Below are 16,522 nucleotides of genomic sequence, written 5' to 3' on the forward strand. Positions count from 1 at the left end.
CAAACTCCTTCTCTAGTGAATAAACCCTTCTGGACATATTAGAAGAGATTAGCAGTCTGCCCAATATTATATAGTGGTGTCAACCAAATGTTTCTAATTACAGTCCTCATAAAAATCTAGACATATGTGGAGGTAAATAAATAGTAAAGCCTTCTGTAATTGGGTAGAAATTTCAACCCTGATAAACCAGGAAAAAGATATCAGTAAATGAATGTGCCCTATTAGCTTAAAACTGTCTGACACCAAAATCAGTAAAAAAGGAAAAGCCAAAAAGAGACAAGTGCAGCAGGAGCCGAGAGAAAGTGTTAAACACTTCATCCATTATCGGTTTAATCATCCTTTTACAGCAGTCATTTGCAAAGCAAAGCACACTGGTGGAGTGAAAATATTAAAGAATATAATAGTAATAATGATGTAACATATGAATAATGATAATATTTCTATCTGTCCATCCCTATATACATAAACATAGTTTGTTTACAGTTATTCCAATTCCTTTGCCTAAAGAGTATGTGTTAAAATACCAAAGTTATTACAGGGTGGGGTGTGGATTTTGATCTCTCACATTCTTATAATGATCAATTTCTTCAGAGTTTTAAAAAGGAAAGACTACAGATCCCTACTTGGGATACAAAGTTATTACCCCTAGTTACTTTACTGGAATGATAGGAACTAGAGGAGTACGAAGGAGATTTGTTGAAAACCCTTTGATACTCTTATCAATGTAAAATGCCCTCTGCACACCTACCGTATTTATGCATTTTAGGATTAAACTCCTTTTGAGTGTATTGGTGCTGGGAGGGGATGTGTAGTTGATACTTGTCAACATAGTACTATATAGATTGTTTCCTACTAGGGTACATCAAGTGTCTGCTGAAGAGGCTGCCCTACGCCGGACTCAGTGTCTAATATTTGATGATTTCGCTCCTTTTGGTTAATGGTTTTTCAACTACTTAATGATTTTCTGCCAACACCAGTGTTGCCACACCCAAAGATTGCTCTGTTAGATATGCTTTCAAAACAGATTGGCAAATACACCAGAAAAAGGGTAATGCATATTGTTATAGGGGATGAAACTATGATTGCACAGTTCTGGCGATCACCAGAGGTGCTAAACCGAGAGACAATTATTAGAATGAACAATATGGGTAACTGTGGTCAGATGTGGAAAAAATTATGTATATTGATATTTTTTCCTTTTTTGGAACTGATCTATACATTGCAATCCAATATACTGTCTTTATGCAACATGTTTGTGATTCTGTTCTTAAATTGTTTTAAATTTAAAAAGTACCAGAGAACTAAAAACACTTAATAAGATGACTGAGCTACTGAAGCTTATGTTAAATTTACCCCAAAAAGGGTTAAGATCAGCTTGTCCAATTAGCCAATTGTTCACATTGAACTTGAAAAATAACACAACAAACACGTACAGTATTCATTATATGAGCTGCACACTATAAGTTATTTATTCACATGGTAGATGAGTCCCTTTAGGCTATCATCCAGCCTAACAAATGAGAGACAATACGACCTCAGTCTAAGAAGAACGTCTACAGGATACAACTGAGTGTAATTTGTCACTAGGCTGGCATTGCCACCTGCTGTGTAGACTATATGAAACCTATGTAATGGACGTTGTTAATATTTCATATCCTTACTGAAATCTCCTAATAATGCAAAAATAAATCCTTGCAGTCTGAACCTCTTCCAGTGCCCAATAGTTCATTAATAGGATAGTTTTGGTTTGCTATTACTTTGCATTTCTAGCAGCGTTCCAGTATTAAACACAGTTTACCCGGTTACCTCCAAGAATCATCCATCCAGTGAACGGAAGTGGTCTGTCATGCATGATCATTGTTGTTCAGTAATAAACTCTATATGCATCATCCAAAATGAGAAGATTTTTACTGTTACTAAAAAAAAAAGCTTGAATTAAGACTTAAAGAGAACATTTAAAAGTAATTTATCATAAGCTTTACAATGGTGTGTCATCTTTATTCATATATTTTGGATATGTCCTACCTGTCAATAAATAAGTAGAAGAAGCAACTTAGGAAAACCAATAAGAACGTATTCTTGGTTTTCCTTTTGGATTTTTTTAAATTAACATAACTAGCCAGCAAAACTGTAATATCTTCAACATTTCTAGTGATAACACTAATAAACTATAAGAAATGAATGCAACAAAGAAAATGTAATATATCATAGATTAAAATAAAGATCTCTGAACATGGATTTGGTGTTTGTGATGCGTTGTCATAAATGGATACTGTATGGAGCTAAAATGGCATCTTATAGAAGTTGTTTGAGGGTTTAGACAGCTTACTATGATCAGGTATAGCCAGATGTACTGGCGTTGCCTGGAGCCATTCTTGAACCCAACCTCTGGCCTCAGCCTTCCAGTATTCTGGACTTCTGGTACCTTGTGGGCATCACTCGCCTACTTTCATAGACAAGTGATAAAAGCTCTTGACATTTAGATGGATTTGTGAACTTACCCAAACAATTTGTTTAGTGGGATTCACTTGATCTTTTTGGGGTTTGTTATACATTCTTTACATATGCTGTAATTCAATGCTACTATCCACCTGCCAGCCACAATCCCAGTTTTGCACCTTGAGCCACAGAAAAATATCCCATGCTGCTTCACAATAGCAGCTTTGTACTCCTATTGAGAGGCTGCATGTTAACATTTCGATTAAAGTGGTGAGTAGCAAAAAAGATCAGCTGTCGTATTGTATGAAGAGTTTTTATGTCATTACGGAATGTAGAAGTCAAAAGGGAAAGAGAAAAAAAGAGGACTTTCATCTGAAATCCTTTGAAGCAAAGGAATGGCAATAACCAGCTGTTTTTCTCCTAAAGAAAACACTGAAAAGCTTTAATTTTGACTTTTATATTATCTTCAACCAAGTCTGTAATCTCAGTGGTGTATTTTATATTTATAGTGGATGAGAAGCTCGGATTAAAAAAAAAAACGTTGTGTATAGCGAGCGTTCTGTATTTCATTTTCTCTTGGCATAGTAAATTAAATTGGAGAACAAAAAGTATATATCATGCATTATTACAGTCAAGGAAGACAAATATATGAACAGTTAAGATCTATGGGAAATGCTGTAAATTAGTAACTTAGCCATGCCTATAATAGGACTTCTTCATGGGACATTAGTTAGTTCCCATGCAATCCCACATGAGCAAGCATATGGTGTGAGCACAAAGTGAATCCAATCTTGAGCAATATTTACGTAATTTGAGATTTTAAACAATAGGTAAACTGCATCTTGAATAAAAAGATAATAAATCAAGCTGGATATTATGGCATTTTGTAACTCTGCACAGGTGCAGCTTTTTAAGGCATGCGGTAAATTTTCTCCATAGAATGATTCATTTTTAAAATTTTCCCCATAAATTAAATTTCTTACCTCATGTACTTCTTCCACATGATTTAAATGTTTTAATACCCCAGATAACTTATACATTATGTGTTTGCCTTAGTGTAAATTTCTTTTTTTAACCATCACTTTCAAATGTGAACTAGATACTAGAAGTTTTTTTTTGCTAAGGGGTATACCTTAGAACTTAAGAGGAGATTCTACCCAGAGCTCTGCGTCTACAACTAATATCAGATATATATACAGATTCATTTTTTTTTTTAACAAATATATGGGTATGACATATATTTGGACTCACATGGTCATAGACATTTCTGATGGGAAATTACTTGGGCTGGGGAAGTTAATAATAAAATACAGAGATGAGAAAAAACATCTGATAATAAGACATTAGGGGTAAGGGACTTGTGTCACTGTGAATAGTTTTCATGAGTGATAATAATGAACAGAGGGTTGTGGTTGGTTTGAATCTTATTCTGATACTCTTTAAATTTGGTTCTAGAACATTTAATACATCCCATAATATCTCTTCCAAAGCTTAGGTAGGCTCAACTAAATAACTCTCAACACACTTACCATACTGACCCATATGGTCCTGGCTGTAGCCAGCAAGACTTTACTGCATCATTAGACTAATCCTGTCCTCTACATTTCATAAAATTTTGCACTTTTCTTATTCTTCCCTATTGTGAGAAACATCAATGTGATGGACCATTGACCACGACATTGATTAAGGATAGATACTGAGAAGACGGCATTTCCAGAAACAATATTATAATAAAGAAATATTTGAGATTTGTATTTTGATTTAGTGGTCTTCAAAGTCACACACTGTCCTATATTAATCAGGATTTGAAATTTAGAAACTCACTTAATTAAGCAATGTATCCTTCTAAACAGCACCTTACATGTGACTTGTGATGAGAAACTTTATTTCACCAATTTCACTACGCATCATAGCAATGCTACTTAGCATCTTCTGAAGGAAGGGATGAGTTGGCCCTGAATAACGCTCAGATTACTCAGTGGGATGACTTAACTTTGAGCTGTATAAGGGATAACCCTTGCCCCTCTTCCAGCAAAAGAAAAAAGAAAAGCAGGATTGGCCTCTTGTAATTAATAGCAGTCCATGAGATGAAAAGTTTCAACTCTTTACAACGTACTTGCAAATTTCCAATATTGTGAATAAACCCCAAATTATTTAACTCAAACTATGATAAGGGTTTATTGGAATGTAAGAGCATGAGATCAAACCAAACCTAACTTGATCATTTCACAGTGGTCCTAACTGACCCGCACTTCACAACACATCTCAACGGTTCAAAGTTCAGACACAGACAGTATGGTAATTCTTTTAAGTAATGTTGACAAGAGACACAGTTTGTTCTTTCTAAACATTGGAGTGGGTTAAAAGCTTGTCAAGATCTGAATAGAGGACATTAATATAGTGTAATTGCTGGTCATTATATCCTGCTTAATGACACTTATGCTTGTGACATTTGAAATCATTCAATAAATGTAGTCCATTAGAACCCATTTAAGACTTGAATTAACTGTAATTATCTACCATCATGTTTAACGTTTTAAGCCCACTTTAGTATTGCATCAGTAGCAAACATTTATAAACAGTATCTGTTTTAGGAATTAAAATGCTATGTTCTGATCACTATAATTATGATTACTATTATTCCATACCTGCAGATGGTCAAAAGTACTAATATAATTAATTAAATGTAAATATCATTCAATATGTCTAAGGTATTACATTAGATTCTCAAAACAAAAAAATTAAAACACCCAAAATGTGCATTATTACATTATTACAACGTGTACAGTGTTAAATAATATTTCTCCCTTTCTAGAAAATAGCAGCCATAAATAAGAGTCCTGATTTACTTTGTTGGGTCTAATTAGGCTGCATTTTATGGTGCTATCCTGTTTTGCCATCTAGGAAAGTAAAGCGCTATGCGGCTGACTATAAGAACTGCCAGGCTTAGAACTCGTAATGAAAATATAAGCTAAGTATTGTGCTAATAGCACAGATGGGAAACACACTGTTAAATGAAATGCTTTCAGTGCTTTACGATGACATCAAAATACTATTAGTGCAATATGCTTTCATGATATAATTTTTACAAGAATCTTATAGACAGTAAATTCATTTTTACAATGGGATGAAAGAGTATTTCTGTCTCAGCTTCTTTGCGACGCATGTTCATGCTTTAAAAGTAATATTACATACATTTTTCATGACATAATACTTTTGATTTTCATATTTTGTGTTAATATGAAGAGGGCTGGTCTAAGTACCAGGCAGCTGCCTGGAGCACCTAAATGAGGAGGGTCCTGCACACCCCAGGGGTTTACTGAGGCAGATGATCCCCTTTAAACATCCAAATTGATTGCAGGGGCTACCCAAGGCCACAGGTGGCATACCAAGACATTTTGGACAATGCAATACATTCAATTTTGGGGGAACAGTTTGGGAAAGTCGTGGTTGGTGTGGAAGAACTTGTCCTGACCTCAACCCATCAAACACTTTTGGGATGAACTGGAACAGAGATTGCGAGCCAGGCCTTTTTGTCCAACATCAGTGCCTGACCTCACAAATACTCTACTGGATGAATGGCCAAAAATTCCCACAGAAACACTCCAAAATCTTTTGGAAAGCCTTCCAAGAAGAGTGGAAGCTGTTATAGCTGCACAGAGGAGACCAACTACACATTACTGTCTGCGTATTTAGAGGCTGAACTGGGCCGAACTGGCCTATCAGGAGATTTCCCACTGCCTCCCCTGGGATCAGTTTTGAAGCTGTTTTTAAACAAACCCAAGCTGTTTGGGTGCAAATATGGCACAGACAAATCTGTTAGGGGGGGACAGGTGGCACTGTGGGACATGTTGCTTGTGAATTTGCCTTAGGGCATTTTTTTGTACTGGGCCCTGTGGTTTCTAGTTATGTCCCAGTGTTAAATTGATAAATTAATGAAACTTATTGTTCATTTTATGAATATGAAGGGGGGCATGGTAAGGCATGGGTATTGGAATGAATTAGGATGTTGTGGGATGATGATGGTCAGGTGCAGGGGTATGTAACACATACATACATACATACATACATGTATACATAAACTCTTACAGCATGCACATACAATTACTTATACACACAGAGCCATTCTAATATCAGACATTTAAGCATACATACACACACAGCCCATCCAACTCCGGATACACATACATACACATAGCCACTCTAACACTATGCACTTACACATATAAACATACATGCATACATTCATATACTATACACTTAAACACACATGCACACACAATCTAACACCATACACTTACACATAAATACATACACACATTCAAATAGAGGTCGGATTATAACACTAAAATCCAGATCTCCCGCAGCGCTGTGGGGGGATCCTTCTTCTCTGACAGCCGCTACTGCCCTCCACTTCCGCCAGGGCTTCTACGATGGAGCACCAGCATGACATGATCTTCCAGTGCTGCACCATAGAAGCCCTGGCAGAAGTACAGGCCAACATCAGCGGAGGTTGTCTGCGCGCATTGCGCAACATTCACCGGCTGCCAGAGAGGAGGATCCGCCGCAGCGTTGCAGGGAACCTGGATCATCCTCTCTGCCAGCTGGTGGGCATCTGTGCGATGTGCGCAGACAACCTCCCCTGCTACTGGACACTTTCGACGGGGCTTCGATGATGGAGCACCAGCATCACATGACCTTCCGGTGGTCAGCCATAGAAGCTCCAGCGAAAGTGCTGGCCAGCAGCAGAGGTTGTCTATGCGCATCGCACAGACACTCACCGGCCACCCCACTAGACACCAAGGAGTCTGGCGCACCTACCTGTTTCTTCATGAATACCATTTCAAAAATGAAGAACAATGAAACTGCAGAGAATATGCTTTATTAAATTATTTCTGTGCAATGTACATTTAATCTGTAAAGATAGCTTTTTCTCTCCTTTTCTTTTTTTTTAACTAGATATTTTATAAAAATGCACTTTGGTCTATTTCGCTATTTCAAGAGAGAACTTTGCACTTTCATGACATATTTTTAAACTCATGAATGAGTATAGACAAGGAAAAGATTCAGGTTGTAATAAAGAGTGTTAGCCTCATGAGATACTGTATACTGACCATGTTTTATAAACGATACAAGTATTTCAGATTCACTGGCAAGGACATCAATTCCATAAAATGTATTAAGAGAAAATTCATATTGGCTACTTTTAACTTTCACATTGCTTAATATCGGTTACTGAGATTAAATGTGGGATTCTTAGAAAAGTCTCTTAAGGGATCACTGAGGATGCAAGAGTTGGCTAGTCTAATGGTGTAGGGTCCTTAAGTAAATTATTAGTTATGCCTTATTCGCTCTAAATTCCCTGTATTTAAAATGATTAGTCCAAACAGAGCAAAAAAAGTACCAGAATTATTGCTTTGCTTATTCTTTCCCAAAAATATATTACATTATCCTTATGAGATATACTTAAGAGTAAGGTTTACTTTCTTTCAATACGACTGTCTAAAACAGTTACAAAGCGTACTTGAACTGAAAGCAAGCCACAAGTATATAAAGAATACATAGATGAAATGAGAAGATGTTAGTATATATGGTATACATTAATCTTACAGTGAGATATCCTTTGAGTGCAGGGGCTTGGGAGACATTTTTCATAGTTTTGCTGATGATATTGAGTTAATAGCCTTATAAACAGTCGACACTACAGGAAACCTGCAAATGTTTTTTCCAAGACAAGTTAAGCAAACTAAAAATGTTCCTCATTATTTCCTAATATAGAAGGGCTGTAAAATCCAAAATCATGCTAAAGAAACAAAATATAGGGGTCCATCTTCTGCATCTCTCGACTCGGGTTAAGCTGGACTTGCTCTCGAGGGCTTCTACTTCCATTGCCCTCATTCTTCCTTCTGGGTGAGGATAATGGACGTTATGTAAAAAAGCACATCTGCCATTTTTTTATGGAAGAAAAATTATTGATATGCATTTATACAGCTGTGAGTGTATTTATTATTTAAATTATTTTTTTTATTTTTGTATTAATGGGGAAAGATGGGTATATTGGATGGATGCTTTTGATGTCACAAATACTGATCCTACAGGTTAGGGAGGCAGGAGAAGGAAGCACATTTCTTAGCAACCTTCCACTACACTACAGATATTTTCTATAGTGATGTTTTTTTTACCGCTCACTGTGTATAGACCTACAAATGGCATTATGTGCAGCACATGTAGTTGACATTCCAAGTCCAGTTTACCAGCTATGACCACCATACACTGTTTATAATAACAGTGCTATACAAATTTAAAAAAAATAAACTTTTTTTTTCCTGTCTATATCTCTATTGACCTATATCAATCATGTGATATAATACAATGTAATAAAATATATCTTGTCATGTAATATTACCACATATAGAGTCAAATAAATATAAATAAATATCTTTTTATATGATTGTAAGCTCATTTGAGCAGGGACCTCCTTACCTTTTGTTTGTGTAAGTGAAAATTGGTATGCACTATATGACCTGTTTAGCCATTGTACAGCACTGCCGAAAATGAGGGTGCTCTTTAAATCAATACAAAATTATAACAATATACGATATGATTTAAAAATAGATATAGAATGGTGTACTTAGATATCGTTCTCAAAATGTCCCTTTCTTGAACACTAGACAGTGCTTATGCCGCTAAATAACAAACATAATTCTGTGATGGTATTTGTGTACACAGGTGGCCCTTCTAAAGGCAAAAAGGAATTGTGTAATTGTGTTTTTTATAATTTAGAAGTAATGTCTTGCAGGCAGTGACATTTGGGCTTTGCATGTACTAGTTCAGGTTGAACTATTAGCCCCAGTGAGATCTATATAGCAATGAAAGGCCTTTTGTCCTAAGTGAACATCTGTTCTCTATGAATTAGCTTCCTTTTTACATTGCCCATAACAAGTGCTTTTTCCACCTTTCCATAATTATGTTATTACTGATTTCTGGCATCATTTTACAAAAAACAAGACAGGATATATTGCCCTTAGGTATAGTAGGAATGTAGATCTTGATTAGAATGGAATTCACCTATGTATATAATATTTACTTTGAATAATCTATGCAATATAGTACATAAATTGGTACATGGAAAAACAAGGGTTAATGCTTTGTCATTTGTAGAATAACTTGCAACCTGATTCACACATGAAACCTATTATTATAAGCCACTGCCAAAAAAATAGTTTAAGTGAGTTATCAGACAGCTAAGGTAAATGTTTCACAAGTATTATCAACTAGATTTTTATTAGAATCAGAACTATCAGAACCAGGTCCAGTTTAACGTTAATTCAGCTTGCACAACAGTTTTTTTTTTTAATTAATCACAACATGGAAATTCAATTTTAGCAAAGCAAGAAGTGACAGGTGGGTTTAGTGAACTAACTTGTGTTTGTATACACAAAGATAAGAGGAGCACCTCCTGAATTTTCCAAGTCGAGGGTGAGAGCATGAGAGCTAAATGGCAATTGTAGCAAGTTAATTAGTCTTTTGTTCAAGAGAACGGAACCAGTTGGTGTGCTGGTTTATAAAAACACGCTCTTGTGCCTCCAGTAGCAATTTAACCATTGTGGGCAGATTAGTTGAGATTTTTTTTATGTCAGGACTTTTTATTATTATTTTTTCAATTGGTATAGCCCTTTCTATGTGTGAAAGATTAGACTTATGGGCTTAGTTGCTCGTCACAGGATGACTCTCATTCATCTTGCCTGAGGAACAAAAAGGTAGGGAGTTTAGGTAGGATCTAGGACATATCTACCTTAATCGACAGAATGGAGGATGGAGAGAGAGGGGAGACACAGGTGAGCTCTGTGCCTCTACAAGGTGGTTAATTATATTTTACATTTCCATCCCAACGGTCAGTGTATAAGTAGGCTGTGTGCCCCTCTAGCGATTTGTTTTGTACTTTTCAAGCCTCTGAGAATTCTTATTTTATTATCCCCAACCCACAGCACATTTCACTTCATCACATCTTGCTTGAAAACTTACATCAGACCAAACAAGCGATTATATGTTAAAGTCGCCCGATTGCCTTATCTGTCCTATGGACAATTCAAACTTAGATAAAAGGCATATGCTTTTACATTGATGTTAATAAGCAACACAATCTTTAGACCAGAGATGGCTTAGCATATTCAGTCATCATATAGGGAAAATAATGGTGCAAAGTGATTAGGAAAATTAAATATCGCCCATTACTTTTAACATGGTTTAAAAGGTCTATTTGCCTTTTTTACAGTTTAAGTAGACATTCTTCCTTACACAAATGCACAATTCCCTTTATTAATTTAATTGCTTTTCCTTTTAGTTTTTCCAAACCAATCACATCTTTTTATGACTTGGTACAATACGACATATATTAACAGAGGCCATTTTTATAGAAGGGAAAAAAAGCATTTTCCCTCTTACAGCTATACCCATTTTAATGAATGCTGCTAATTATTTTTTTTGCATTCAAAACTGGCACATTTACATATGAGTGGCATCTCCCTCCCAGCATTCTGCAAATAAATAATTACTGTTCAACATTTATACTCTACTTCCAATTATTACACCGAAAAGATATAACTATTTAATTCTTGATTTAATATATAGATTTTAAAGTTTGAAGCTCACTGAGGAATATGATTATTTACATAATTATGCTGATATAGCATGATTCATTATCAGTGTTGCTACAGAGCAGAATAAATTATTACTAGATTGGTAGTTAAATCAGTGATTGCCGGGTAATCCAGTTTAAACCTATAGTCATCTACCAACTTTACTGGTGAACCTTTGCTAGTTAAATATTTTGAGTGGAAACAATTGTTAGATTTTATTTTCAACACAAAGGTAACAGTAGCTTTTAAGAAAACGTATTTGTCAAAACGCATGAATACGTGGCCAACATTAAATGAAGTTCCACCATGATACTTTACATTGGATTGTTTCAAAGCACACTTTCAGTGAATTGAATCTAGTTTGAGTAGGGAAAATCTTGCAGAACAGCTATATTTTCCTTCAAGGGTTTTGTGTTGTGACTACAATGTAAATACTATGTCAAAAAATATTCCATATGTTTTTATTATAACATTCCAAAAGGGCATTGAAAAGTACATGGATGGGAGGTACGGATTTTTCGGTCCATCTAGTCTGCCCATTACTTCTGGTCTTTTTTTTGGTCTAGTGTTATATTCAAGGTAGTTATATGCATATCCAATGTGTAAATTCCCTTACTTGGGCAGTTAACCAAAGGCGGATTTACGGTGAGCCTTGGCCTAGGGCAGCACCATTCTTGGGCATTTCTGTACAGCACAACAACATAAGGGAGCAAGTGGATGACGTGTTGGCTTCCATGACACAGAAAATAGGACAGGAAAAAGGAATTTTGAAAATAGTGATTTTTATCACAAACCAGCATCTGTGTAGAAGGAGACATCCGGAAAGTAATATGTCCGTGTCTAGTGTTCACAGGGACCAACTTTGCTGTTCTGTAGTTAACCAAATGCTTGCATTTCTTTTAAAACTGAGCCGGTTATTTTGTTATCCTCCTTTTGTAAAACTGAACAGCTGCCAATAACTGTGACTAAAGGAAGCAAACCATCTTAACTTGCAAGATGTGGATTCTAAAGATTTGTATTGCAGAGGATGCAAAGCACTGCTGGCAGGATCATAACGTTTTGAATGTTATAATGACATGTTGGTATGTTGTCTGTTTCAGCTCCACCAGAGCCTTTATTGTGTAAATTTGCCGATGGAGGACAAAAGAAGAGGCAAAATCAGAGCAAATACACACAGAATGGAAGGCTGTGGCCAAGAGATGGAGAGGTAGATATCCAATATCATTTCTTATTGATAAAAAATGCACTTTTATTATGCAGTGTTTATTATGTGATCATTATTATTATATTGGTTATGAGCAGTTACTGTACAGGATTACTGAATGACCGATAATTAATATAATTGTAGAACAAAGGTGGCAATAACCAATTACATGTTACCTTTTTCTTCTAGTCATACATACAATTCATGCAATTAAAGGACCCTCTAGCCAACACGTGCACTTAATGCATATTATGGATGAAATGTCCCTTTAATTTTTGCATGGCTTTCCCCTTGCAAACACAGAATCGCCCCATATGCATTTACCCTTTTTTCCCAACCCCTGCCAATTGGCTTGCAGGAAAAATGTGTTGCACCCCCAACACATCTCCTGCTACAAAATATACTTACTACGAATCAGAACTGTATATATTACATTAAAAAGCAGGGACACGGTAGCAAAGACCATGTGGTAGCAGGGTGGCAGTGCGAGCTGTAGTGGAGACAGGGCTTAGCGTGTAATGTGAGAGAGGGGGAAGACTGGCAAGCTGCAGCAACGGTGGGAGAGTGTGTAGTATATATATATATATGTGTGTATGTAGTTACAGTGTGGTGGTAGAGTCCGTGTGTGTTACTGTATGGTGTTAGCATGTGTATGTGGTATTAGCATGTGTGTCGGCATATGTGACGGTGGCATGTCCATGTGTCATTGTATGATTTTATCATGTGTGTCATGGGCGAGCCTAGGTTTAGTGGTGTGTGAGACAGAAGGGAGTGTACATGTGTATGTGTTTGCATGCTAGTAAGTGTGTGTATTTTAGTTATGGGGGCGCAGAAAAAATACTACACTCAGGTGTCAGAAACCCTCAGGCTCACTGCAGTAAACAAGCATGTCGTATGTTAAAAGCTGGCCCGTGAGTGCAGTAAGCAGATTAAATAAATTGATTTGGATAGAGAAATTAGTACACAAATACTATACATTGTAAATGTTATAATTGTTATTGAATATCTACAGGGAGCACAGACGTTGCTGTCTTTCAACAGAGTTGCTGAACATGTGGAGTTGCATATTAATTAATCATTTTGGTGCCTAGAGGTGAAGTGGTGCAATCACCATAGCAACCCCCCTAAGTATCCTTGTCTCTGCATTAGCTGCTGCAGATACAATCTTCTGATTCATTTTGTAAAAGCCAAAATCACTAAACTCCTTTTTTGGGTTCAGGCCTTTTATTAATGACCAGCTCAGCTCAATCTGAGCCATTTGGAATAAAATCATATAAAAAAAAAGATCATTTGGGGAGATTGTCTTTTCCCACACTACCACAAATCTACTGAGCAGTTAAAGCTCCTCAGTCTGGTGCCAATGCTCCCCTCCCTTGCCAACTGCAGACATTTTGTAATGATTAGTGGGTCTGCACTGGGCACATTTATAATGCAGACACAAATTTCCATTTATGTTTCCAAGCAGACAGGCAGCACGTACGTGTGCTTTATAACTCTGTGTGCAGTACTGATGCATTTACAATCCAGACAAAAAGATCATTGCAATGTTCAGCAGATGTGCGTTCGTTCAGCATCCAGTTAGCCACAATCTATACCCCCTTTAGACAGGGCACACAAATGTCAAGATCGACATATGGCTGACCAACCAATTCAGTCAGTGCATTGCAGTTTACTCATATTCTTACAGGTAAGAAAATCTATTTTGAAGGATGGAGGGGGGATGGCCAGACCCGCCATCTCTCAACCTTTATATTGAGTTAAAAGGATTGCCTAGCTGGGGCTACCTATAAACATGTAGCTTCCTAAACATTTTCAGCAGATCTGAAGCTTCAGGTGATGAAATCATTTAGTAGTGGCAATTTGGTGAATCGAAATTCTTCACACGTTTAAAAATGCCTACTTGAACATTGGTAGGCAAGTCAGTGGATAATTCTCTGTTCCTTATACACTCGTGTATATGATTAAATGTAATACAACATTTAGAAGGAACCTCTAGGTCCTTCATGCCCTCTTTCCCTATTTCCTTTCTACCTTTTCCCAATAAAGTTATTCTTGTTATGAACTTGGTGAATACAGCTGGTCAAATGTTGTTTATTGACATACCCTGTAAATCAAATAGTCCTGTTAGCAAGCATTAGGGAAATGCATAGTAGGCTCCATACTTTCTATGCTACTTTACGTTTTCTTTCTTTACATTTTTTATTTCTACAAAATTCCTGCTTGTTTTGCACAGAAATCCCAGGTCCTACAATTGGCTTTCACTGAATTACTTTCATTTTTCATAAACACAGCTTGGCTTGGGACACGCATACAGTAGTGGCATTATACCACCAAAGGTAGCCCATTCATTGACAACTACAGTAGATAACATGACTATTTCTGCTACGCATACCTATTCATGACATCTTGAAGGACAACCATTTAAGGACACGCTATAAGCGTGTTACAGCTCTGACCGGTTCTATACAGATAACATAAAGAGGGTCTATGTGTAAGGAAGAGAACAAACTCTACTGTACGAAAACAAACATCAACAGTGTGGTTTGTGTTCCATGGGTGGTACCCAAACAGGGTTCTTTAAATATCTGCACAAGTTCCGCATCTGGCGTAAGCAAAAACGTATATACCGTATATTTGAATGCTATCTGAAGGATGTTATAGACAAATTCAGTTTAAACACATCAAAGGACCAAACGCTGCAATTTTCGTGAGAAATCTAGATGCATTCTGAAGCTAAAAGTGCTAAATATGGAGCATTCGGCAGAACGAGTCCAGTGGTTTCTGCAATTATTGCTCTGAAACATGCCACTAACTGCACATATACAAACCATTGTGTGTGAAATCAAGATATTTCATGTGAGCTTAGACAATATCAAAAGTCTTGACTTTTGGTTTTATACTGATGGAAAGTATGCACTTAAATATACAAGGCTTAGTGTTGATGAGTTTAAATTTAAAAAAAAATGTTTGGAAGAATAGATTTTTTTCTCTCTAAAATGGAAACACTATTCAGGTCAAATGTGCCACCTAGTGTACAGTGCTAGTAACAGCTGGTATTTCAGGTTGCGTTGCTAGAGCTGCACATTCTTCCAGCAGATTCAGATTGTTAGTTACATAGTTGTATGTTTCTCATGAAGACCCCTTAAGAAATTAATACCCAATTAGAGTTGTTTTTAAATCTATTTTCCGCATTGCTCAATCTTGGTCAGCCTCCCTATTGCAGATATAAAATGATTTAATTAGAGTTGAATATGGTGGAAGGAAATTAAAAAAAAGAATAAACTAACAGAAGTATACGGTATACTTTGATTTTCTGTGACATCAACATGAAAACATACTTAAATAGATGTCTGTATTTTGCTTTTGTTTCAACGATTAAGAAAAGTTAGGCTTTGATTACCTACACATATCTTTTGGCCTATTTCCTATTTTCAATTTGTCTTTTTTTTACTGACTTAAGTCTGTTTGTATAATATTATTCCAAAGGGACCTAGATAGTCTCAATAGCTTGCAATCTATACTTACGCCAGCCAATAAAGGTATCATCTTCACAAAATGTGTTCTTATTTGGTTAATACAATACAAAACTATTGATAAATTCCTTATAGTTTTCAATTTATAAGTTACAAATTCAAATGTACAAATATATATATATATGTATATATAAATATGCATGGAGTAAGCCGTATTAGTCCAGTAGACATGATGTCAAAAAATCTGAGTATTGCAGAGTATGCGGTAATACCTTTTTTATTAGACTAACATAATATTTAGAAGACAAGCTTTCGAGAGTTATCCTCTCTTCAGACCCGATAACTCACCGCATACTCTGCAATACTTTTGACATTGTGTCTACTGGACATAATTGTAGATTCTGTAACCCACAATCCCTCAAGGTTTCCTTCTCTCTTCATGTCCACCTCCTTTTTTATATTGATACTTTCAATAATAGAGTTGATCTATGCAAATCTGTCACTTTTCCCAAAACCTACGTTTTACACTAACTGACATTAAATATTGCCATGCAAAGGTTTACTGCCTTAAATATGTAATGCCTATGTATACCCCACCAATCTTTATACTGTGAAGAAAGGTGACTTCAGGACAGGCAATTGATTCGATAATAAAGGTAGTGCCACGGACAGCCACCAATCTCAACTTCAATGAATTTACCTTTTTAAAAGAATTACCCCAAAACAATTACACTGATTGTCAAACAAAAATTACAAGTTATAGAGCT

General features: G+C 36.2%; 1 protein-coding gene across 1 annotated transcript in view; it reads left to right on the forward strand.

The window, feature by feature from the left end:
• RBMS3 (RNA binding motif single stranded interacting protein 3) overlaps positions 1–16,522 on the forward strand; it is a 233,661-nt gene that overhangs the window by 200,397 nt on the left and 16,742 nt on the right. The window contains exon 7 of the mRNA XM_053467792.1: positions 12,179–12,285. Coding sequence (XP_053323767.1) covers positions 12,179–12,285 — 107 coding nt within the window. The remainder of the gene's footprint in view (positions 1–12,178; positions 12,286–16,522) is intronic.

Source organism: Spea bombifrons, chromosome 5, assembly GCF_027358695.1.
Source record: "Spea bombifrons isolate aSpeBom1 chromosome 5, aSpeBom1.2.pri, whole genome shotgun sequence".
In the NCBI taxonomy this organism is placed as follows: domain Eukaryota; kingdom Metazoa; phylum Chordata; class Amphibia; order Anura; family Pelobatidae; genus Spea; species Spea bombifrons.